The 26,741-nt window shown below is 39.1% G+C and overlaps 1 protein-coding gene and 1 long non-coding RNA gene across 3 annotated transcripts in view; one reads left to right on the top strand and one right to left on the bottom strand.

The window, feature by feature from the left end:
• Positions 1-26,221, bottom strand: part of LOC116158251 (uncharacterized) — a 35,507-nt gene extending 9,286 nt beyond the window's left edge. The window contains exons 1-3 of the long non-coding RNA XR_004142486.2: positions 26,010-26,221; positions 21,156-21,271; positions 11,511-11,640 (exon numbers count right to left, since the gene is read on the bottom strand). This is a non-coding gene — a long non-coding RNA (uncharacterized LOC116158251). The remainder of the gene's footprint in view (positions 1-11,510; positions 11,641-21,155; positions 21,272-26,009) is intronic.
• A 73-nt stretch (positions 26,222-26,294) lies between these two features.
• DENND6A (DENN domain containing 6A) overlaps positions 26,295-26,741 on the top strand; it is a 45,331-nt gene continuing 44,884 nt past the window's right edge. For both annotated transcript variants that reach the window (XM_031470588.2, XM_031470589.2), the window contains exon 1: positions 26,295-26,590. In XM_031470588.2, coding sequence (XP_031326448.1) covers positions 26,354-26,590 — 237 coding nt within the window. In that variant the 5' untranslated portion in view covers positions 26,295-26,353. The remainder of the gene's footprint in view (positions 26,591-26,741) is intronic.

Below are 26,741 nucleotides of genomic sequence, written 5' to 3' on the forward strand. Positions count from 1 at the left end.
ACTTTGTTCATTTATAGCTTTATTTAAGCAACTATTTTATTTTTTGTTTTTCAGGAAAGTTGGTAATTAGGTTTATTTAATTAATTAATTTTTTAACGGAGATACTAGGGATTGAACCCAGGACCTCATGCATGCTAAGCCTGCACTCTACCACTAAGCTATACCAGCCTCCTGCCTGGAATTTACTCTGAAACACATCAAAACCAAGATATATTAATGGATGGTTTGAGGAATGGACAGATGGATAGATATACAACAAAGCAAATACAATAAAATGTTATTGTAGAATCTAGGTGATAAGTATACATATGCTCGTTATAAAATTCTTCTAATTTTGCACTTTAACATTTGTCATAATAAAATGTTGAGAAAAATGTAAGTATAAATTATCAATTGATATATTTATATGTTGAATATGCATATATTTTATCCTTATAAACTAAATTCAACAGATTGACTTTAGGAAGTTACTCCCCACCTAAATTCAATCTTCTTGGATAGGTAAACTTATATGTGAGATAATTAGTGACAGGACTGTCTTAATGACCGTGTTAGCTATGCAGTCACACAGGGCCTCACGCTTGGCTTGATGCCCTAATGCTGTGGTCTTGAAATTCTTCTTACTTTTTAAACAAGGGTGCTACATTTTCATTTTACACTGGGCCCTGCAAATTATGTAGCTGGCCCTGACCAATGATCGATAATAATATTACTAACATACATTATCTTCTCCTTTTGCCAGGCCCTATGTTAATAATTCCACGTACATTATTTCACTGAATCCTCAAAGAAAGAATAAAGAGGTAGGTACTATTAATAGCTCCATTTTACAGATGAACATAATAAGGCTCAAAGAAGTTATTTGCTCAAGTTCACACATTTAGCATACCCTCAGTATGCATAGTAGCACAGTACACAAACATGTATTGAATTAGTAATAATAATAGTTATTATTTTTTAAATGTCCTCCCCTCACCCTGTCTTAAGATGAGGAATGCTTATCATTATTACTGTTATTGTTATTGTTGTTGTTATTAGTATTATTATTATTATTATATCAGCTCCCATTTACCAAGCACCTTCTAGTAGCCCAGAAAGCTCTGATTGAAACCTGACATGTTCTCTACAACCCAGACTCCTCACCTTTCGCATCACAACATCAAGGCCACGTTCCCTGCCAGCCTAAATTAGGTCAAGTCTCCTCTTAGGATACCTTATGCTTCTTCATTATAGCAGTCATCACGGTTGTAATTAGGTAGTTGTTTGTTTAATGCCTGTCTTCCCTTCTGGACTGGAATCTCAGCGAAGACATTGATTCACTTTTTTTTTTTTTAAATAGAGGTACTGGGGATAGAATCCAGGACCTTGTGCATGCTAAGTATGCACTCTGCCACTGAGATATTACCCTTCCCCTAGACAGTGACTCATTTTCATCTGTTTACCACTCTATTCCCAGCATCCAGTGTTGTACCTGGAGTGAAGCCTGCCTGCCAAGGCTTGATTATACATTTTTTCATTTAATCCTCAACCCTATGCGGTAGAGATTGTTACCATCATTTTACTTCATTTACGCTCAGAGAGGTTATGTCTGAGTTACCCCAACATAAGGGAAGCATCCACCATAACGTGGACCTACATTTGACTAACTCCAAAATCTCTTGTCATTTTACAGCAGCCTACTGCTTCCACATGACAATCAGCTTGACATTATTTTCTATCTCCAGGCACCACTGATTCCTTTCAGCTCCTATTTTTGCTGTCTGACCTCTGAGCTCCCTAATGAAGAGGACTTGCTTTCCAAGAAGTAATTATGGCAGGTGATATAACCAGGCTGGCTGAAGTCAGGATTTTATTTTTCAACCTTGATGAGTAAAAGCAGTTGGAAATACTACCTTCTAAAAGTAAAGGATCCAATTTCCCTTTGGAACCAGCTCTTCCTTAGGGCTGGGAAACATCCCGAAGTAGTCTCTTGGGCTATGTGAATATAAAGCAATCCACCCATGTCTAGTTGGGGAAGGCCTGAAATAATTAAGGTAAAGCAAATGTAGATGCTTCAGGCTGTTAACAAGATGTCTCTTAGTAGTTTTATGCTTCTATAGATTATTATTCCTACCAGGAAATGTTCTTCCTTAAGTGTGGATTTAGACTTCCCTATGCTTACACATTACTGTGTATCTTTGCAGAGTTGAGAGCGTTAATCTTCGGATTATTCTTTGTTTCTGAGGGTCATAGAAATGGGATGGAAAGGAATGAGAATGCACAGGCTTATTCTCTTCAGCCAGTGCAAGAGGAGAGGCTGTGAACAAGAAATGGAGAGTGCTTGGTCATGGTGTGGATTGTTGAGTTCCACCTGTGGTGTTATTTAAAGATGGAAAATCCCAGAGGGAAGGGCATAGCTCAGTGGTAGAGTGCAGTGCTTAGTATGCACGAGGTCCTGGATTCAATCCCAGGTATCTCCACTTAAAAAAATAAGAAGAATAAATAAACCTAATTATCTCCCCCACAAAAAATTAAAAATTAAAATTAAAAAAAAAAAGACTGAAAATCCCAGACCTTAGGAACTGAACTGATGACATATTTGTGTTGTACTCTGTCTTTTGTAGGACACAGGGCAAGAGAACAACATCTGGTGGTGGTAGAGTTTCCAGAGGAGCTAGGTTTGTGCCATTCTGAGGATTAGCTTAGACTGTGGACCTCTCAGAGTAGTCGCTGCTAATAGCAGTGTCAGTTACCCTCTCCATTACACTTCTTTTCTAATATTCCCAAGCATTCTGAAAAGACCTGTTAACCGTCCCAGCCTGACCTCAGTTGTGCTCTTGAGCTTGTTCTACTTTCTTGGAAAAATATCAAGAACTTCGCAATGTTGTTGGTAGAAACAATGGTGACAGCCATCTGTGCAAGACAGTGTACCCAGTGGTCTCATAAGGGTGAGAGACAGTAAGGCCACAGCAGGTCCAGAAAGTTGGGGCAGAAGTACAGGAGGAACTGTTTCTGAGAACACAAGAGCTACATAAGAAATATGAAAGAGGAGGAGGTTGCTTTTTCCAGGAAATAGGCTATGAGGGCTAATGCCATCATAATTTGAACACTAAAAGTAAGTATGATCTTATTTGTAGTCACTGCCTGGTGAGATGTGATGTACTATATTTGTTACTCTGTATGCCATAGCCAGTGTCCAAGATGGTTCCCAATGATCCTTGCTTTTCTGTATTCGTGTCTTTATGTAGTCCTCCACAACAGATCAGGGCTAGTCTATGTAAATAACAGTGTATGGCAGAGGTTATAGTGGGTGACTTCCAAGGACAGGTGGTAAAGGACTTGCAATGTCTGCTTTGGTCTCTTGGATTGGTTGCTTTGGGGTAGGCCAGCAGTCATCTCATGAAGGCTCTTAAGCAACTCTGTGGAGAGGCCCACAAGGGGAGGAACTGAGGCCTCTACCAACATCCAGCACCAACTTGCCAGCCACGTGAGTAAGCCATTGAAGATGGATCTACCAATGCCATTCAAGCTTTCAAATGACTGCAGCCCCAGCTGACATTGACTGAGCCTCAGGAGAAAACCTTAGCCAGAACTTTCCAGGCAAGTGGCTCCCATATTCCCAGCCCATAGACACTATAAGAGAAAATAAATGTTTATTATGGTGTTAAGCCACTAAGTCTTGGGATAATTTGTTATTCATCAATAAGTAAAACATTTATAAAATATAAAATATTCTATAGAATAAATGTCTATGTGAAACTCTGCCTAAGTAGGTCAGCAAAGTCTTCAGAAAAAAAGGGACATGAGCTAAGTCTTCAAAGATGAGTAGGAGCTTTAGGTGGAGATAAAGTGGAGAAAGGGGAATCATTTCAGGTTGACTCTAGGGCCAAAAGTAAGAAGGCATGGCTTGTTTGAAAAAACAGCAATTAGTTCAGCATGACTGGGGTGCGGTATGTTTAAAGAATGAGATAGAGAGAGATTAGAGGAGTAAGTAGACAGGAACCAGCTCACAAAGGACCTTATATGCTATGTTCATGTATTTGTTTCTTTATCGCAAAGGCAATGAGGGGCCACTGAAGATTTTTTAAGCAGGCAAGTGACATGATCAATTGTACATTTTAGAATGATGGCTAATGTAAGATGGATTGGAGGCAGAAAGACCATTTAGAAGCAACTGCAAGTCCAAATGAGAAATGATTAGAGCCTGAATTAAGGCCTTACCAGTGTGAAGAGAGAAGTGGAAATGGATTCAGAGGGCTTTAGGAGGTATAATTTTCAGAATGTGAGGGATGAGAGAAAGGGAGGATGTGGGATTCAGGAAGAGGAGCAAGTTTTGAAGGGGTGAGTTTGAGTGGTGTGTAGGGCATCCAGGTAAACATGTACAGTGGGCAACCAGAAACACTGGTCAGGCATGGAACCCAAGAGGCAACGAGGTCAGGCTGAAGATGGACACTTAAGTTCTGAAGGCTTTTTCATGCAAGCATCTCTTATTTAAATGTAAGTAATTCCATAGGTGAAATGAAATTGAAATACAGTTTAGGGTTTTAGATTTGTCTTTCACTGATAGCAAAGCCACTTAGATATCAGATTTACAGCAAGAAACTGGGATAGAGTTGGAGAAACGAAGTTAGAGCTTGGTATAGGTAGTGAGGATAACTTGAAGACTATTTTTTAGTATCTTCCAGTTTTGCTGGGGATTCAACCATCAGCAGAATCTGGTGACTAATTAGATATAGAAATTGAAGGAACGGGAAAAGTCTTAAAAAATATTATTTCTCTCCCCCAAAGTTTCCTTTTTAGAACTACTTTTTATCATAACATTTTATGATCTATGCCCGATTCCTATATCATTGTTTTAATTTATTTTGAATTAAATTTTGCTTCTGTTTACTTCACCTATTTTCTAAAATTTGTATCAGTTTCATGATCTTCTATGTCCTCCTTTTTTCCCCTTCCTGCTTTTTGTGAACAAAAGAAAATAAAACCTCTCCCTTTATTGACTATATAATTGAGACAGACTCATTTTTTTAAAATACAGTTAATCCAAAAAAGCAGGAAGTAAACTAAATTACATAAACCTCATCAGCCACTAATAAGTATTGTTAAAATTTTGCGAACTTGGTTCCAACCATCTCCTCATACATATATTTGTGTATGTATGCACATGGTATGACTTACACAGAATCATAATCTACATAGCTTTCTGTAAACTGATCCTTTCATTTTGCAACATGTTGCAGACACCTTCCACATCAATATAGATCTGTTCCAGCATTTTAAAGAGACACATAGTATTACACTATACAATACCACAATTTAATCAACTATTCCCACATAGTTGAACATTTGGGTCGTTCCCAAGGCTTTCATTCAATTAGCAATGCCATGGTAAACATCCTTGTCACGTGTCTTTGTTTATTCATGTATTCATTCATTCATATAAAACACAGCTCAGAGCCCCAACTCATCAAGGTGGATGAGAATTATTTCTGGGATTTTTTCCCCCACTGCAGTGAACTAAACAAGACCTCTAGGGTTTGAGAGGTCCTAGGAAACTGGATTGGGGTTATGCTGTTGATCCTCCTTTGTCTGGCCACAGACAGCCCTCTCCAGAGGTCCTGGTCTTGGTCTTCTCTACTCTCAGCAGGAAAGCAGCCACCCAGCACCTCTACAGCTGCTTTCGGAGTCTCAGTGCTTAGTGACTTATCTCTCAGGCATCCTGCAGCCATCCAAACCTGAGTCTGTTCTTTTCTGGATCTCTGAGAGAGGGAGATACTTGGAAATCCTAAAATTCCACCACCCATCCTTAGCCTCAATGCTGTCTTTATATTAGTGAAGGCTATTTTCTTAAGGAGATGGGGGAAAGGGGAACTACCACTCAATCTTTCCATACAAACCTATAAAAGATCACTAGACAGCTGACTTTGGAGGAGTTACTTAACCTCCTGAAACTTCGAATTCTTTATCTATAAGATAACAACAAATAGTAACTCCATGCAGCCAGCTGTAAAGACCAGAAAACATTTGTCTTTAGCTCCTCTCATTCTCTCACTCCCACTCACATTCTGCCTCCTGAACCTGCAAAACAGATCCAGAATCTGACCACTTCTCTCCACCTCCCCTGCTTTTACCTTGGGCCAACCCACCTTCATGTCTCACCTGGATCTTTGCAGCAGCCTTCTAATAAGTCTTGATTCTGCCCTTGTTCCCCTGTGATCAATTTTCAATGCAATAGCCCATGAGTCTTTTAAAAAGGATGATAGCTTTGCATCTAACTTTGAGGAAAAAGCAAAATTCTTAGACTAACCTAGAAAGAAAGATTTCCTATATGATTTAGTGCCATCTGCTCCACTTCTCCGACCTCAATTCCAACCATCCTCTTCTTCATTCACACTCCTCTTGCCAAAACATGTCAAGCACACCTTTTGCATTAGCTATTTCCTTTGCCTCTATCCTCAAGAATAACAGTTCTCTCCAACCAGGCATTTGCTCAATTACCTTTCTTAGTATTCACACACCCAGCTTCGTTTTTCTCCACAGCATTTATCACCGACATATAGTATGTTTACTTATTTATTATTTATCTCTTAAAATGGGAATATCAGCCTTTTAAAGGAAGGGACCTGTCTATTTAGTTTTTCAGTGCTGGAGTAGTTCCTAGCACACATTAGAGGCCCACTAAATATTTGCTGAATAAATAAATGGACAATCATAATAATCATTATCTTTCAGAGCTGGAGCGAGGATTCATTTTGATAGCGTAGTGCCTTCTGAAAAGTGAGGACTATGTGAATATAGATTGTTGTTGTATCATCATTATTATATTCATAGTAGTCTTTGAAGAATACATTAGAAAAAGGGTATTCCAGCATAGAACTGATTGGAGCAGGCGCTTACATGTCGGATATACCCTGTATGCAGGTGGGACCTGCACTAAAATGTGTGAGAAAAATCGATATTGGTAAGATCACCTGCATCTGAATCATCTAGACAGTTTGTTCAAAAGGCAGATTCTCCATCTTACATCTACTAAAATTGACTCTTAAGGGGAAAGGCACTGCAAGCCAGTTTTTAAATTAACATCTGATACCTACTAACAATTAAAGAACCTTTGGAGAACTGCTGGCTGCAGAAACAAAGGCAGCTTCTGACTTTAACAGCTCCCCCTTCTTAATATTAAAATCCTCTTTCCAGCCTTGACCCCACTCCCTCATCTAGTCCTGCACTGGATTATTTGAAATAAAGTAATTGAGTTATGATCCTGTTTCTGCAAGAATCTCATACAAATGCTGTTCTGGTACCTCTTTTTCAAAACAATGTAAATAGCATTCTAGAATTTCATTTTTTTATTCTTTATCAGCTGCTAATATAAAAATGAAAAATAAGTGTTTCTATCAAATACTTTAATGTTTCTTTCTCTGCTTCTTAGTATTTTCTTATGTAATAGAAGAGAATGTTTTTCCTATGTCTGATGCTTTTTTTAAGTCAGTGTGTTTCTTTTCACCAATGTCTTACATCAGGACAGCTAGTTTCATTGTCAATCCTATTGGAAATGTATCTGGGAAGAGGAAGGGGGGAATGATAGATACATTGTTCACCAGTTTTTGATATTATATAGCTAAACATGACTTTATTATACCATTCTCTATAGTCTGAGAGTTGGGGGTCCAGGACGAGCGCTGAAACAGACACTTGGTGCCTGTAGCTTGCTGGTCTACTTCTTTACTGCTCCAGCCTACGTCAAAGGGCTTTTACCACTGACTTGAAACTTGAGCAGAATGGGTAAAAGAATGGCAGCACTAGTTGTGTAACTATTATGAAATTAAATTACACAGTTTGAATCCACATTAACAGATATTAAATGTTAAAGTAATAAAATGATACCTCTGGCAAATAAAATTGAAACAAAGTCTGAATCTTAATGAAGAGGGATCAAGAGAGAGAATACAATGTATTCCAGACTTTTGCATCCATTCCCAACAGTACTGTTTTAGCTTTTAAAATCCTTCTTTCAAACAATTAGGAAATCAAAACAAAAGTCTTTTTTCTCTCTCAAAGGGGTTCAAAACTTCAAGGGCATTCTTTAGTGAGTCTATCTTTATGTATCCTTCTTCTGAACCCTCAGTAAGATCTAATCTTATCCTTTTAGAGCCTCTATAGTACTTCCTTTCATCATTTCCAGTCCTATTACTCTTCCTTGATTTGTGGTACGTCCTTGGCCAGTTGTAAATTCCCTTAGGCAGAAACTGTGTATTCTCCTTTTTGTACCTATCAACAGTATTTATTGTATTCTTAACGGCCAGCAAAGTGAGGCAAGACCTACAAAAGTATAAATTATAAAACCAATAGTTTAGCTTGGGAGAAAAATCTTACCCATGTAAAACTGCAGCAATTACTGTAAAAGAGTGTGTAAGTATATGACTAATAGTAACAGGAGACTTGATCCCGTACAGTTCTGTCCTGGGAGATGCAAAACCACTGAAGAAGGTGAGAATGGATGCCTGGGCTCTCACCACTAAGCAAATTTAGTCTCAGGATCTACAGTAAAAATCTCCGTGGTCTAGAGAGTAGCTGTCCTCTGAGAGTAGAGCTGCTCAGATTCAAATGGAAAACAGGGCAGTGAACTTCTCCAAGCTATTACAGCAAGCACTCGGTTCAGTTTTTCTGGATTCCATAATTTCCGGGATTTATTTATGCTTCAAGGGGTGAGGGGCACCTGAAATTGGTCATTAACATTAGCCAGGCAGGTGAAGCCAGTGCCAAATTTAATTTGAATTAGAAAAATAAAGATGGTTGAAATTCCTGAATGCTATGAAGCAGCTGATAAAGTTACATGGATTATGGTGGGTCACAGGTTGTTTTTTGCCTCCCAATGTCCCTTCATCAGCCCTAACTCAGTTTTCCTCTAGGAATTCTCCTTACTGCATTCAGAGTCCACTAGATTCAGACAGGGCTCTGCTCCCAGTTCTGAGAGTAGAGCATGTGACTCATATCTAACCAACCAGCACACAGAATTCTACTTATCACAGTGTTGGTTCTAGTTATGGGTATGACCAATTCAAGATAGGAGTGAATTTCAAGAGTTGCTTAAAAATTTCCAGGAAGAAATGCTCTCTATTTTTCCATTGGACTTGAACCTGGGAGGATGTGACATTGAAGATTTGAGGTGTTTTGGGAAAGGAGGGGAGAATCATATAGATAAGAGCTCAAGAATAAAATCAACTGAATGGAAGGCAGAAGCCAGAAATGGAGAGCAACCAAATCCTGGTGACACTGTTGGAGGCTTTGGATACAGCCCCAATAAGGGAAGATATACACTGACGTTTTAAGTTAATCAATCACAAAATTTCGCTTTATTGTGTAGTAAACTCACTTGTGTGAATTTTCTGTCACTTGCAACCAAAAGAGTTCTAAATGATATATACATACATTCTAAATTATATGGTACTTATGTTTTGGTTAGGAGGGACTAAGGAGTACAGTCAGGGCAGAGCCAGTTAGGGAAGGCTTTATGAATAAAATGGAGCTTGAATAAGTCAAAAAGAGATGAGAAGGTGAGAGCCAAGATGGCGGAGTATAGAGACTCACAGCTCACCTTCTCCCACAAATACACCAAGAATTACATCTACAAACCCACTGAATGGCACAGAACACCTACTGAACTCTGGCAGAGGGTCTCTTGTTTTGAAATACAGGAGGATTGTCAAAAAATCTGATAAGCAACAAGTATATACTGTATAGCACTGAGAACTACATTCAATATCTTGTAGTAACTTATGGTTAAAAAGAATATGAAAATGAATATATGTATGTTCCTACATGACTGAAGTATTGTGCTGTACACCAGAAATTGACACAACATTGTAAACTGACTATACTTCAATTAAAATATATATGTATATATGTGTGTGTATATATATGTGTATATATAAGAAAAAGATAAGAAGACAGAAAAGGGAGAAAGTGCATGACTAAAAGCCTTGGAGTAAGAATGAGGACACTGGATGAGTGGAGCCCAGGGAAGAAGAGGACAAATGTTAGGGTGGATCTGGATGGGGCTAGGGTGAGGCTAGGGTGGGGCTAGGTTATGGGTGAGCCACAAAAGTGAGGTAAGGGGATTTAATGTAATGGGAATAGGAAGGTACTGGTAATTAAGAAAGATTAGATCATGTTGAGCATGGTTATAGGTGGAAGAACCTGATATCAGGAAGACTGACTTCCTAAATTGATGCATTAATATAAAATTCAAGAGGTACAATATTGGGACCAGCAATGGTGAAGAAGAGATAGAAGAGACAGAAATGAAAGTTAATTGTAATAACCTATAATGAGAAAGAATATGAAAAAATATATGTGTGTTTAATTGAATCACTATGCTGTACACCAGAAACTAACACAGCATTATAAATCAACTATAGTTCAATTAAAAAGTAAAACAAACAAAACACAGCAAGAGCTAAGTAAACAGGTTTTTTTAAATAATATCAAGGCACCAGAAGTGAGTGGAAATAAACCCTTATGCTGACTTGCTACCAGAACATCTGTCATATACACCATCGACTACTCAGAAGAAACAAATAGCAAAAGCTTCCCCAGAGATGTTCCAGCCCAGATGCCAGGAATATGAAAATCACATGGTTTTGGTAATTTGCATTAAAATATTATTTTAAGAAAAAAAGGAATGAAAGCTATTTTAGGGGAAATACATACAGGTTTTGTTAGATATGAACAATAAGAAGATGGATGTATTACATATAGCTGGTTTCAGCCTTTGAACACTACAGGCAGCACATACGTACTAACTTGAACCAAAGTTAAACACAAAAAGGAGTGGGGAATTGAGGAGATTTGGGAAGAAAGAGCCAAATTTCCCATCACCACATCAGGTAAGGATTCCCTTTCTAAGGCTGTATTTCTGCAATGAAGATAATATTTTGAAATTTTTTATTTGTCTGTTTCTTTCCATCTTCATTGCCAATATTCTAGTCCAAGTCATTATTATCTCTCACCTTGATGAATGACTGAAATTGCTTCTTATAGTGGTTTTTCCACTTCATTGTTATCTCCTCCTCTGTGTCAGGAGTCCCCAAGACCCCTGTTCAATGATTTGCTAGTAAGACTTAACAGGATTCAGAATACATATAGTTATACTCATGGCTATGATTTATTATAGAAAAAAGATTCAAAGAAAAATCAGCAAAAGGAAAAGATACATGAGGCAAAGTCCAGCGGGGAACCAGACCCAAGCTTCAAAGTGTCTTTTCCAACTGGAGTTGCACAGAATGTGCTTCATTACCCTGGCAATAAATTGTGACAACACATGTAAAATGTTGCCACCCGTGGAAGCTTATTTAAAACTCAGCACCTACGGATTTTTCTTTTTTCTTTTTTTTTCGGTGGGGGGCTACAAATCACATAGACATATTCTACCTAGGAGGTATCAAAATTTCAATTTCCTCAAAGGAAAGCAGGTGTTGAGCATAAAGCACATTGCTTATACAAACAGTTTAGACAAAGTGAGTCACTCTTACCAATTGAGTGGTAGAAATCCGTCCAAAATCCAGACACTCACCAAGGACCAATCTTGTAAGCCAGACTTTCAAAGGATAGTAGTCAGGGCTGCTATGTTAACTCATTTCCGCACATTTCTAACCCATTCTCCTGTCAATAACCAGAAGGAATCTTCTTAAAAATATAAGCTAAATTATGTGTATTGTACCTGGACTAAAATCCAAACTCTTTACCATAGTCTATAAGTCCCTGCATGATGTTGAGGGGAGGTAATTGGTTTATTTATTTAATGGAGGTACTGGGGACTGAACCCAGGACCTCATGCATTCTAGGCATGTGCTCTATCACTGAGCTGTACCCTCCACCCTATAAGTCCCTGTATGATATCATCAACTCCTTCCCTCCAAACTCATCTCTTGCCACTCTCCTCAGCCTCACTCTCCAGCCACACTGGCCTCCTCTAAGTTTCTAAAATATCACTGCCCAATAGAACTTCCCCTGATAATGGAAATGTTCTTCTGCACTGTCCAGTCATCTGTTGGTGTCCATCAACCAAACTCAGCTATTGAGCACCTGAAGTATGGCTAGTGCAACTGAGAAAATGAATTTTTAAATTTTATTCAGTTTTAATTAATTTAAATGTAAATAGCCACATGTAGCTAGGAGTTGCCATTTTAGACAGTGTAGCTCCAGAACACATTGAACTCCTCTCATTTTAAGGCTTTTTATTGTATGGGAAATTACAGATCGAATTAAAATGCTTGGGGGTGGGGGTGGGAAGGAATAGACTGAGAGTTGAAAATTTGTAGATACTGACAGGCATATGTAGAATAGATAAACAAGATTATAGTGTATAGCACAGGGAAATATATACAAGATCTTGTGGTAACTCACAGCAAAAAAAAAAATGTGACAATGAATATATGTTTGTTCATGTAAAACTGAAAAATTGTGCTCTACACTGGAATTTGACACAACATTGTAAAATGACTATAACTCAATAAAAAAAGTTTAAAAAAAATAAATAAAATGCTTGAATCACATAGTTTATTAAATTAACTTAAAACACACAGTGCAAAGCCAGGGGAAAGGGACAGGGCAAGTTAACACACTGTTAGGAAAGGGTGCAAGAAAGGTGGAAGGGTCACACTACTTAAATCCTAGCTCATGTAATGCCGTATGTCCTACATTTGTCTGCTGCATCAGCCTTCTCTACTGATGGACAGAGCTGAGGTTCCAGCAAGTGGGTCCACAGAGAGAAGGTGCCCTGGGCCAATGATACCCACTGGCTCTACCAGAAAGGCACAGGGACGAGTACATTGGGACAATAGCTGTAGCTTGCCAGTTACCCTGCTGAACAGCTATGAGTTTTCATGTTTTGGGCAGAGGACAGATGGACCAGAAGAGTTATTACTAATGAGTGGCTGGATTAAGACCTCATAAATATTAAGTGCTCATGTATATTTAGTGTACCCTAGAAATTAAATATCTCGTGTATATTTAATTTGTCATGAATATTTATTTAGTGCCTAAGTGCCATATGTATATTTAGTGCCTCTCGAAAATTACTCTTTGTCCTTTAATTCCTTTCTGTTTACATTTAACACACTCATGCTCTATCCACTAACTACTTATCTACGCTTAACACATCTTATGAGTTTCATTTATCCCATGTTTTTTCTTTTCTTCTGCATCATAACTCAATATTATCAAATAGTATAATTAACGTACACTGTACCTCTGCACATGTGTTTTCTTTGTATAGTGAGAATCCTCTGGCTCATCCCATAACAAGCTCCTCTATAGCCTTTAGGTCTCAGTGGAAATGTCACCTCCTCTGCAAGGCCTTCTCTGATCACCCACGGGCTATAGACTGAATTGTGTCCCTCCTCAAATTCATAGTTGAAGCCCTAACTCTAATATGACTGTATTTGGAGACAGGGCCTTTAGGGAAGTTGAATGAGGTATAAGTGTGGGGCCCTAATCTGGTAGGACTTGTGTACTTATAAGAGGAGGAGGAGACACCAGACATCCCTCTCTCTCTTCTTGTACACACTAAGGTAAGGCCATGTGAAGACACAGCAAAAAGGCAGCCATCTGCAAGCCAGGAAGAGAGGTCTCACCAGAAACAAACCCTGATGGCACCTTGATCATGGACATCTGGCCTCCAGAGCTGTTAGAAAATACATTTCTGTTGTTTAAGCCACCTGGTCTGTGGTATTTTGTTATGGCAGCCTCTGAACTGTTTTTACTCATGATACTTCTAACACTGAATATGTGGATTTTCTCCTCACACTAACCAATCCTCCAGCTCTCCAGATACCAAGTGTGTTTTCAACAATTCAATTCTAACACTGTATACCTGGAGTTAGCCTCAGACCCCACAAGTTAAAGGGTGCAGTTGCACAAAACTGCCCCCACTTCAGATACCAGTCACAAGTCCCAGGTACTTGTGACCAACTGACCAATCAGGAATTCCCACAAGTCCCTCCTCAGATTTGATAATTTGCTAGAACAGCTCACAGAACTCAGGGAAACACTTTACTTACCACTACTAGTTTTAAAGATACAACTCAGGAACAGCCAAATGGAAGAGATGCACAGGCGAGGTATGGGAGAAGGACTGCAGAGTTTCCATCGTCTCTCCCAGCGCCTACCTGCGTTAACCAACCCAGAAGCTTTCCAAATCCCATCATTCAGGGATTTTTATGGAGGTTTCACTATGTAGACATGACGGATTAAACCACTGGTGATTAACTCAGTCCCCAGCCTCTCACCCCTCCCAGGGGGGTTGAAAATTCCAAGCCTCTAATTATGCCTTGGTCTTTCTGGCAGTCAGTCCCCGTCCTGAAGCCATCTAGGAGCCCCCAGCCACTAGTCATCTCATTAGCATACAAAAGACCCTCTTATCACTCCAGAGATTCCAAGGATTTTAGGGGCTGTATACCAGTAACTTGGGACAAAAACCAGACTAATGCACGATCTATCAGATCCATCTAAAGTAGGTCTTCCCCATTCCCATTAATCTCTAGCTTATCACAGTGTTTACTTCTTCACACATAATTCATCATTATTTTAGTTATCTGCTTGTATACTTTCTTTTTACCTGTTTCCCCCAATAAAATGTAAACTCTGCTAATGGCTACAGCAATGTCCGTTTTGCTCATATTTATAACTTCAGCAAGTTATCAATGAATATTTATGGATGGAACTTCAAAGCACACATTCAAAAATGAATGAATGAAATTCTAAAGTACATATTAATGTTTGACAATAAACAAACCTAAAAATCAGCAACCCTGACTCCTGAAAATTATTTGGAATGCAGGTATGTGCCTGAAGTCAGAATTTCTTTCATTGTGGTAAAACATACATAACATAAAATTCACCACTTTTAACCATGTTATTTATACAGTTCAGCATCATTAAGTCCAACCACGTTGTTGTTCAATCATCACTGCTATCCATCTCTAGAATTTTTTTCATCATCTCAGATTGAGACTCTATCCATAAAAAAATAACTTCCTATTCTTTCCTCCCAACTGCTGGCAACCACGAGTCTACTCTCTGTCTCTATGAGTCTAACTACTGTGTTATGTGGTAATTCTATGTTTAATTTTCTTGAGGAATTTCTATATTGTTTTCACTGTGAGTGACTGCATCATTTTACACTCCACTGGCAATGTACAAGGATCCTAATTTCTCCATGTTTTCTGGGTTTTGTTTGTTTGTTTTTGGTAATAGCCACACTAATGGGTGTGAAGTGGTTTCTCACTGTGAATTTGTTTTTCCTTAATGATTAGTGAAATTGTGTTTATTGGCCATCCATATATCTTCTTTTTTTTTTTTAATGGAGGTATGGGGATTGAACCCAAGACCATGCACTCTACCACTGAGCTATCTCCCTTCCTCCCTGTGTATCTTCTTTGCAGTAATGTCTATTTAAGTCCTTTGCCCATTTATTAATTGGGTTGTTTTTTCCTGTTCAAGTTGTAGGAGTTCTTTGTATATTCTGGATATTAATCCCTTATCAGATTAATGATTTGCAAATCTTTTCTCCCATTTCATAGGCTGCTTTTTCACTCTGTTGATGGTATCCTTTGACACAAATTTTTAAATTTTGATGAAGCCCAATTTACCTGTTTTTTCTTTTGTTGCCTGTGCTTTTGCTGTTATATTGAAGACATCATTGCCAACTCCAATGTCATGAAGTTTTGCCTATGTTTTCTTCTAAGAGCTTTATAGGTTTAGTTCTTAGGTTTAGGTCTTTGATCCATTTTGAGTTATTTTTGTATATGGTGTAAGGTAAGGGTCCAACTTCATTCTTTGGCATATGGATATCCAGTTTTTCCAGCACCATTTGTTGAAAAGACTGTCCTTTCCCATTGAATGGCTTTGGGACCCTTGTTGAAAATCATTTGATTCTATATACAATGGGTTATTTCTGAGCTCTCTATTCCACTCCATTGGTGTATATGATTGTCTTTATACTAGTATTACATGATTTTGACAACTATAGCTTTGAGGTAAGGTTTGCAATCAGGGTGTGTGAGTCCTCTGACTTCTTTGAAACCAAATTTTATATTCACTTACTCAAATTATTTGCAGTGGCTGTCATCTTAGCAACATTGCAAAAAGACATATTTCAGAGCAATTATTTTAAATAAGAACTGGTCTTTGCAAATTCTTCAAAATAAGGTATGTAGTAACAGTGGTCTTAGTTTGGAGTCATTATATTTCTTTTATTTTCCTTAGACAAAACTTTTACACATACTGGAATTGGAATTTGCAGTGTCCTAGTCTTTTGTGCAGGCTGGCACAGCCTAGCTGGGAAATTAGCCAAAGAAGACTTCCTGGATTAAATTTAACTTAGGTAACTCTTTCAGTTTGGGCTATCAGACTCCATTAGCTTGCCCAGAACACAGAAGAGAACAAACATGTTCAAAACAAGCTGTTTGGGATTTTGTCAGGCAGGGCTGCTATACATTCAAGGTTAGACTATTAAAAAAAGAAAAGTCAATGAGAAACATCATGACAGAAAATCGAAGGCAAACTCTCAGACTGAGGCAGAGCCTTGCTGCACTGTCTCTGTAAACGATAAAAGAGAATTGAGCCTATGAGTTTAATTAAGATTTTTTTTTAAATGGAGGTACTGGGGATTGAACCTGGGACCTTGTACCCGCTAAGCATGCACCCTACCACTGAGCTACACCTACCCTCTTCAAGTTTATTTTAGCATGGTCTTTAGGTTTTCTCTCCAGTTCACGTTGTGCAGAAGAAAAATTATAGTTTGAGAAACTTCCTGGTATTTTGCTTTCCTCCTAACAGAGGTAGGGTGGGGTAGTAAGAAAGAATGTTGGACTGTGCCTAAGGAGGTCTGGCTTCCAGCAGAATTTTGCCACTGCCTTGCTATGGGAGCTAAGTCACTGGCTCTCTCAGCTACAATTTCCTGAACCATGTGTTGAAAAAATTCCTGGATCTCTAAGAACTAACAGCTCTAGTAATATGACACAATAGCTTTTTTTTTTTAACTTCCCTTAGATATTTTTCTTATTATTCTCTAATTTATTTTTTAAAAACGGTGCATAACTGTTATTAGCATTCATTCATGTTTTGTCTGCTCTACTAAATTGTATGATCCTAGAAAACATATCATATTCAGTTTGCTATCCCTCACAGTTTAACACTGTAACTTTTAGAAGTTATATATTTGAAAGAAGGGAGAATGTGTTGAACCATCTTTTTTTGTTTGTTTGTTTTGAAGATTATTTTTCAATGACAAATGTTTCATTTTTTGCTAAGATAAATATCCTTTAGCTAGGTGATAATGGTTATACTATAGTAATGACATTTCCCCCTATTTTGTCCAATTAAAAATAATTTGTGTATTATTATATAATATAAAAACCCAGAAGCAATGCACTATGTTAGTCAGTATTCTATTATACTGCTTTTTTGGTAAATAAACTCCCAGGGAAGATTTCCTACGAGCACCTGATGTGACAAAAGGCTAACGTAATGAATCAGGATTATTTATCATGTGTAACTATGTTAGTCATGACTCCCATAGTTGTAAATGTCTGAAGATCTAGCTCAAACTAGTCCAACCAAAAAGGGAAATTTATTTGACTCATGCATCTGAAAAGTACAGGCTTGGGTGAATCCAGAGCCAAGTGATCTCATTAAGACTTTAGTCTTTTTCTTTCCACTACTTGATTTTTTTTCTGTTGACTCCATTCTGGGACCAGCTCTTCATTTATAGTGATAAGGCTGCTAACAGCTCCAAGCTTACATGATATACTCTCAGTCATCCTAGTGTTAGGATAGTGCCTCTTTCAGAATAGTTCTAATGACTCGCAGAGTTGAGTTGCATTGTCTGATTGAGTTAGGCAGAGGGATGCGCCTGTGTTCATCATTGCTCTAGGTATATGGAATACACTGATTGGCTAGGATTGGGTTATGCGCCCACACTGGAGTCCAGGGGTAGTATTTACCTCCTCCTGAGCCTCATGGACTGAGGATGATATGAAGTTGCTCCCTTTTGGGAAACTGGGGACTCTTAAGCAGAATAAGGTACAATGGGTGATGGGCAAGTAAGAGCAGTGGGAATTCACAACAAAAAACCAATCTTAGTTCTGTAAAACAAACTATTTTTAATACTGTTTTTATATAAAACTAATTAACTGAGAAGTCAACTCTAAATACAAACTTGTTTCTAGCATCTAACTTCTAAACCTTTCTGATGTAGCTCTATACATTGCAAAAGCTTTAATGCAAAAGCTGACTCATGTCAGTTATGCATTACATTTGGCTGCAAGTGACAGATCTAACTACAGTGGCTTAAACAGATAAGGGTTCATTTTTAAGAAGTTCAGAGGCAAGTTGTTGCTGGCATTGGTTTGGTGCCTTATGGATGTGAAGCCTCGTGATATTTTCCTCATGGTCCCAAAATGGCTGCTGGAATTTGGGGCTTCACGTCCAGGCTGGCAGTAGGAGGAAGCAGAGGAGTACAAAGGGGCAAGAACTGCTTGCTATATTTTTTTTTTCCGTGTGCTTTTTAAAGAGTATAACCAGATGCTCTAATCAACACTTTTGCATACATCTTATTCATCACATGGTCACATATATCATCTATGGAGACTGAGAAACACATAGTCTTTTAATTGGACTCAGTGCCACCCCAAATTAAACCAGGCTGCATTACTAAGGAAAAGAGGGATAATGGATACTGGGGGGCTGTCTTAGTCAGTTGGGCCTGCTCTAACAAAATACTGTAGACTGGTTGGCTTAAACAATAGATAGATAAACTTCCTAGTTTTGGTGCTGGCTTATTGGGTTCCAGAAGAACCAAATTCCTGGCTTGAAGATGGCCCCCTTCTTCTTGTGTCTTCATGACAGAGAGAGACAGAGCTCTCGTCTCTTCTTATAAGGACACTAATCATATCATGGGGCCCCACCCTCATGACCTCATTAAACCTAATTATCTCGCAGTTCCAAATACCATCACATTGGGGGTCAGAGCTTCAGCATATGAATTTTGAGAGGACACAAACATTCAGTCCATAATATTCCACCCCCAGACCCCCAAATTTTATGTCCCTCTTGCATGCAAAATACATTCATTCAATCCTAATGGCCCCTTGACACAACACTGTAAACTGACTATAATTCAATAAAATTCTAAAAAAAGCAAGATTAAAAAAGAATCCTAATGGCCACAAAAGTCTTAACTAATTCTAGCAGCCACTGTAAAGTCTAAAGTTCAAAATCTCATCTAAACTTCATCTAAATCAGATATGGGTGAAACACAAGGTATGATTCATCCTGAGGCAAAATTCCTCTCCAGCTGTGAACCTATGAAACCATAGAAGTTATGTGCCTCCAGAATACAATGGTGGGACAGGCACAGTACAGACTTTACCATTACAAAAGGGACAGACTGGAAGGAAGAAAAGGGTATCAGATCCCAGGTAATTCCAAAACCTCATAAGGTAAACAATGTTAGATCTTGAGGATTGAGAACAATCCTCTTTGGTTCGAAGCTCTACTTTCCGGACCCACTGGGGTGGTGGTCCTACCTCTGCAGCTATGCCAGGTGGGGGTCAAGTTCTGAGGGGTCCCACTTCCAAGGTTCCAGGTGACTGCTGCTGAATTGGAAGTGACAGCCACTCCAACCCGTGAAAATGAGGAGGCAGCCCTGATGATCTCCGAATGACCTTTGTGGTCATTCTTCCTTTGTCTTGAAGAATAGCACACATTTGCAGCTGTCTAGCTCCATGATCCAGTTCTGTAAGGTCTAAGAAGTCTGACAGCCTCCCTTCCTTTTGTGCTGGGGTGGCTGATTAGGTCTGTGGTTCACACCCATACTAATCTCCTAATCAAATTGTTGTTTGGCCACACCCTTAGTGTTCCCTTAAGAAAAATCTTTCTCATTTTTTTGCAGTATGAATAGGGTGAGAATTTTCCAGATTTTAAAGTTCTAGTTCATTTTGCTTAACAATTCCTTCTTTGATTCACTTCTCTCTTTTGTATCTAATGGTAAGCTGTCAGGAGGAACCGAACTGCTCCTTCATCACTTTGTTCAGAAGTCACCTCAGTTAACTCTCTAGCTTCATAGCTTGCAAGTTTTACCTTTCACAAAACACTAGAATATATAGTTCAGTCAGGTTCTTTTTCTACTTTATGACAAGGATCAGTTTTTCTCCACTGTCCAATAACATGTTCCTCATTTCTGTCTGAGATCTCACCAGAATAGACTTAATTACCTATATTTCTACCAACATTCTTTTGATGATTATTTACATATTCTCTAAAAAAAATGGATGCTTTTCCTCCAGCTCTCCCCTTCTCTTCGTGAGTCCTCACCAGAATCATTGCCCTTAATGGCCATATTTCTAGTATGCACCTCAAGACTCTTCCAGCCTCAACTCACTGTTCAATTCAAAGCCACTTCAGTATTTTTAGGTATTTGTTACAGTAGCACCCTACTCTCAGTACTAAAATCTGTATGAATTAGCCTCCAGAGAAAAAGAACCAATAGGATGGAGATACATATACAGAGGGAGAAGGAGAGAGAGTAAGAGAGAGAGAAGAGAGATACTTATTACATGGAATTGGCTTATGTGGTTATGTAGGCTGGGAAATCCCATAATCTGCAGCAGCAAGCTGGAGACCCAGGAGAGCCAATGGTATAGCTTCTTTTTTTTTTTTTTTTAACATTTTTTATTGATTTATAATCATTTTACAATGTTGTGTCAAATTCCAGTGTTCAGCACAATTTTTCAGTTATTCATGGACATATACACACTCATTGTCACATTTTTTTCTCTGTGAGTTATCGTAACATTTTGTGTATATTTCCCTGTGCTATACAGTGTAGTCTATTCTACAATTTTGAAATCCCAGTCTATCCCTTCCCACCCTCCACCCCCCTGGTAACCACAAGTCTGTATTCTCTGTCTGTGAGTCTATTTCTGTCCTTTATTTACGCTTTGTTTTTGTTTGTTTGTTTGTTTTTGTTTTTGTTTTTTAGATTCCACATATGAGCGATCTCATATGGTATTTTTCTTTCTCTTTCTGGCTTAGGTGTAGCTTCTGTCTGAGTCCAAAGGCCTGAGAATGAGAAGAAGTGATGGTATAAGTTCTAGTTGGTGTCTGAGTCCTACCTAAGGCAAGAGAAGACTGATGTCCCAGCTGGCAGACAGTCAGGCAGGGAGTGAATTCTCCTTTCTTCAGCCTTTCTTGTTCTATTCAGGCCTCCAGTGGACTGGATGAGGCCCACCTACATTGGGGAGAGCAATCTGCTTTACTCAAGTCTACCAATTCAAATGTTAACCTCATCTAGAATCATCCTCATAAACACACTCAGAATAATATTTAACCAAATATCTGGACACTACATGGCCCAGTGAAGTTGATACACAAAATTAACCATCATATATGAATGTGATGGCATACAGTGGGCCACAATAAAGAATGGCATAGTAATTGCTGCCACAAAGATATTAGTGAAAAAATTGTAATTTAATTCCTTTCCCTTCTGTTTCAGCTATTTTCTTAGCTCATATATACATACATATGTATATGTATATATAAAGAAAGAAAGCTTTTTATTACATAGATACTACACAGATGAAATAAAACAAATGTTTAATTCCAAGCAAAAAAATTTCTCCTGTGTCAAGGTGTTTTTAATCAACCCCAGTGTCTTTTTTTTTTTGTATATAGTCTATATAAGCAGGATCATTCATTACATTTTGTTTTGTGACTTACCTTTTTCTACTTACACACTTCTCTTACATACTTTCTGCTATAATATATTCTTCTATTGATTTTTTAATGACTGCATAATAGTCTATTGAATGGGTATATGACATTTTTCAGTCACTCCCCTCTTGTTGGACATTCAGGTAGTTTCCAGTTTTTCACTATCGTAAGCAACCCTATTATACTCTTATTATCTCTTAATGTTTAGTCATGAAAGCAATACATGCCCTCTCTAAATAACTAGAACATTAAAGAATTGTGTAAAATAAAAAGCAAAGCTCCTTATTTCTGTTCACCAGCACTTCTCCTTCCCAGCGTTTCTATTCCCGATGGGGCAACCACTGTTAATAGTGTATCTTTCTGAACTTTTTTGTTTTGTGATTTCTTTTTTTTTTTCCTTTTCCATTCTGTAGGCTTTTGTTTTCTGCTCTCTTCATGCCCAGCCTCAAGCAACTTCTTCATTCTTATTCACTGCTTAGTCTAGGAAACCAGACAAGCACACCTATTAGAATTATGTATAAATTTAGACAAAATAATTTATGAATGAAGGCGTCACGTCTGTCTGATTAAAGAGCATGAATTTCATTGGTTACCTTTTCTGTTTTGCATTTTGATTGGTAGTGGGCCTTTTAAACCTGCTTCCTGGTACTAACTGGGTCGGACAGTTGGCAAAGTAACCTTCAAATAAAGTGAGGTGTTTCTGTGTTTACTTTTCATCAGCTAAGAGTGAACTACATTTAAGAAACATTTTTATGTTAACTTCTCATGTATTCATACAACTGACCATGAAAGGAAATTTTTGTAAAATAGAAGAGTAATTAAAGATTTTTTTTTAGTGTTTCCATTCATTCAGTAAATATTTACTGAGTGGCTGTCACATGCCAGGCACTGTATAGCTATTAGGAATCCAAATCTAACAACCAAAGTTCTTCACCTTTAATTTTTTTTTAAGCTTTCACAAGTACTATTTAGGAAGCATCTAACAGTATATTTTGCATTCTTTGCCTGGATTCTCCCTTCAAAATCTGCATTTGAGCATTTTGTCTCAGAGACATGTGGCAGTAAACCCAGCTCTCTATTGATAACACATTGGCACTTGAGTCTCTGCATTTTTCTCTATTTCCTTGATACCACAAGTGTACTTATGCCACAGCAGCGGCAGCAGCATTATCTCAGGAGCAAGATGGAAGTCCTCTGGCTGTCCAAGTAGGTGGATATTGAGGGCATTTGGATTCCCTTCAGGTCCTTTTGATAAAACTAAGTTCAGAGAACTTGGCATTGCAATTCATACCATTATCTAAAGCTCACCCTTTTTTTTTCTTTCTTTCTTTCTTTCATTCTCCTTCTTCTTCTTCTTTTTTTAAACGATGAAAATTGCTAAAATGCCAGGAGTTTGGTTAGGGGTGAAGAGGGAAGTTTGGAATGTTTTTAATTCTGCTTTCAGTGTTGTCAGTAATATTAGAAGAGCAGCAGAGCCATGAATCCAGTCATGCTCTTGGCTATAGCAGCCTACTCTGACTTAAGGGCTCTTCACATGAAAAAAGACCCAGGGCTTTAGTTGACAGTAAATGCAACCTGAGCCAGTGATGTGACCTGGCTGCCAAAACTAGCAAATGTGATCTGAACCAGCATTAATAGAAGGCTGGGAGTTGGGACAAGTAAGGTAATAGTCCCAGAGTACATTCTGCAGTGGTCAGATCACACCTGGAGGATGGTGTTTCCTCTTGCACACTGCATTTTAAGAGTGATGTTGACAAGCTGGAGTATACCCAAGTTGGGCAACAGGATCATGAATAGCCTAGAAACTACAGCCTTTGAGGAACAGTTGGAAGAAACTGGGGTAGTTTACCCTGGAAACTAGACGCATAAGGATGTGGGATAATCACTTTCAAACATTCACAGGGCTATCATGTAGAAGAGTTGGACTCTTCTATGTAATCTCAGCAAGCACAACTTAGTCCAAGTTAGAGTGTACATTACAGAGTAGCTGCTCTTGTCTCCATAAAAGGAAGAATTTTCTAGCCCTTACGAACACCCAGAAAATAGCAGCTTTGTAAGTTAGTGACTTTACCTTAATAAGGGATGATGGAATGGTGACTGGCTAACCGAGCATCAAAAGATTCATGAATAGGATTGAAGGTTTGTAAAGCCAAACTGATCCAAGATCTCCTTTCAGATTCAAAGGCTCTAAATGACAGAATTTTAAGAAGGAATGAAGTCCTAGCACCTTTTCTGTCAGATCCCATACAAGTATTACCCACAGAAACTATGTGAAAATTGACATTAACATCAAATATCAAATTATGAGGGTGGATAAACAACAAGGTCCTACTGTACAGCACAGGGAACTATATTCAATATCATGTAATAACCTATAATGAAAAGGAATATGAAAAGGAATATATATATGTATAACTGAATCACTATGCTATACATTAGAAACTAGCACAACACTGTGAACTGACTATAATTTAAAAATAATAAAAAGTTGGAGAAAAATTTAAAAATTTAAAAAGAAGTAAAAAAAAGTGATGAAGGTGGAAGGAAAAAATCATAGGAACCTTCTATTTTCCCTGGTGGTTGTGGATTTTGTGTATAAAGATTTGAATAGTAGTGTGTGTGTGTTTTTTTTTCCAAAGCAGATTGAATGATCTTTTTCTTTTCACTTTTAAGATTCTTTAAAGCCTTGGTCTGCTTTCTTCTTCATCAAACTTACGGTCCTCTTAATACTTTTCAGGATACTGCATTTTGACAAGAATACTCTTAATCCAAAATTATAAAGGAGCATTTCAGGGAATGGCAGTCTGTCCACATGCCAAAGAGGCAGCCCTGTGGAACAACTGGTGTTTAAAATCATTAATCATTAGTTATGAGGTAGCATCTAGTAAAATACGTGTATTGTGACAGCTTGGCTCTTTCGGACAACAAGTGATGTAAGTAGGCCAAGAATGATCATTCTGGTCTTGCCAATGCAGAAACAGACTTGAAACAGCTTGTCTACCATGATCATGGGTGGAGCTGGTGCTAGAGTCCAAAACTTCTGACTTCTAGTTCTAGTGCTCTTTCTCATTGTGGCTTTAATACTAAAGGTAACTGTTCTTTCCTAACTGACGGTTTAGACTTACTTAAATACAGAATATAGTTTTTCTCCCTTAACTACAGTTGATTCTCTGAAGAAGGAGGGCAGATTGGCTTTGGCCAAAGAGTTACCCTTTAACTTTGACACTGTCTTAAGTTCATCTTATATCCAAAAAAAAGTCTCTAGCAAACATCACTACTGATGTCTGAGAATATTTGACCCTCCCCTTGAAAACAGATGCTAACACTTACTCCAAATACAAATCTTATGGCTGTGGACAGAACAATGCTTGTCAAATGGAGATCTGACTGAGCAGTGCAGAAAAATGCTTAGGAGCTCGGGTTCAGTGAGAGAGAGCTGGGTTAAATCTTTGTTTTGCCACCTACTGGCTGTGACATCATTGTCACCTATGGAGCCTCTGGTCCTTACCTGTAAAATCAGAATAATAATAGGACCTATCTTTTGGGTTGTTGGGAGAATTAGCTAAGATAATATGTGTAAAAGCATGAATACTATTCTGTTTAAAAAAATACATTTACTGTGAATTATTATCCGCTCTTTTACCCACTTTTCTACTGGGATATTATTGTGTGTTTCTCATTTACTTTCACTGTGCAGTTTACATTCAGCATAGTAGCTGCTGAATAAATCCTAGTCAGCAGTATCATGCTGGACTAATAATCAGTAACAATTCAATAGACCCGGTGCTTCCTGGGTGCCTAGCCAATGCTGATCTCCGAGAACAGAAAGCTCCCTGAGACTTTAAGAGGAAGTGAGCCACAGGTTGTTGAGGAGGCTACACTGGTGATCCAGGAAGGTCTGGATATGTTGGGTAAGTGTTGAGTCAATCACAGGCAACGAAGCCAAGAAAGGTAGGAGGGAGCTTGTTGGAGAGGGAACAACTGAATGAAGGCACAGATCTCTCAGTCAGTCGACTGCCCGGGAGACCTGTAAGCTGACATCAGAGTTTTAATACTTGTTTGACTCGTCATGTAACTTCTCAGAACCCCAGCTTATCTAAAAATAAATAAATAATGATGTCTTACTAGCCATGATATTAAGAGTCAGTGAAGTAATATTTCTAAAGTACTTGCTTGGCACATAATATGGCACAGAGTGAGTGTTCAATAAATATTAACCACTGTTACATTATGTTTTAACAATTTAATAATACCTTATATTTACGAAGTGTCATTCCAAGAATAATTCATTCCTTGGTCGTTGGACTGCGAAGGAGAGTTCCAGGATCCACTGTTTCAATCCTGAAGAGATTTAAGACAGGCGGCCAGGGCCGGCTTCACAATCCCAGTCACGTGCCCTCGCGACATCCTCACGTCTGCGCAGTAGTACCCGGGCCCCGCGCTGAGCCGGGCTCCCAGGGTCACGTGGGCTGCGGCCCCGCCCCGGCCGAGTCCTTCTCCCGCGGCTGCGGCAGCGGCGGCTGCGCCTGCGCGGAGCCGAGCGCGCTCTGCGGCGCGGTCCGCGGTGGAGGCGGCGCGAACAGCAGGGGGGAGGCGGATGGCTTTGCGGGGCCTGGCAGGCTCGGGGCCCGGCTCCCGCGGGCCGTTGGACCAGGCGGTGGCAGCGGACGAAAAGAGCGAGGCGCCGGCCGTGGTGGCGGCGGGAGCCACCCCGGAGGACGATGAAGAGGACGACGGCCGCGGCCGGGGCCTGCTGCGCTGGGACGGCTTTTCAGCCTGGCTGCACTGCGTGTGTGTGGTGGGCTTCGATCTGGAGCTGGGCCAAGCCGTGGAGGTGAGGCCCGGCCACACCTTGTCCCCGCGCCCCGTCCCAGTCCCCGCGCCAACGCGGCCCCAGCACAGCGTGCGGCCCGCGGGCCGGCCGGCCTGGACCCCGGCCTCTGCGCATCCGGGCGTGGCCGACCACCCGTTCGCCGCGAGGCTGC

The sequence above is a fragment of the Camelus dromedarius genome, chromosome 17 (genome assembly GCF_036321535.1).
Source record: "Camelus dromedarius isolate mCamDro1 chromosome 17, mCamDro1.pat, whole genome shotgun sequence".
NCBI lineage: Eukaryota > Metazoa > Chordata > Mammalia > Artiodactyla > Camelidae > Camelus > Camelus dromedarius.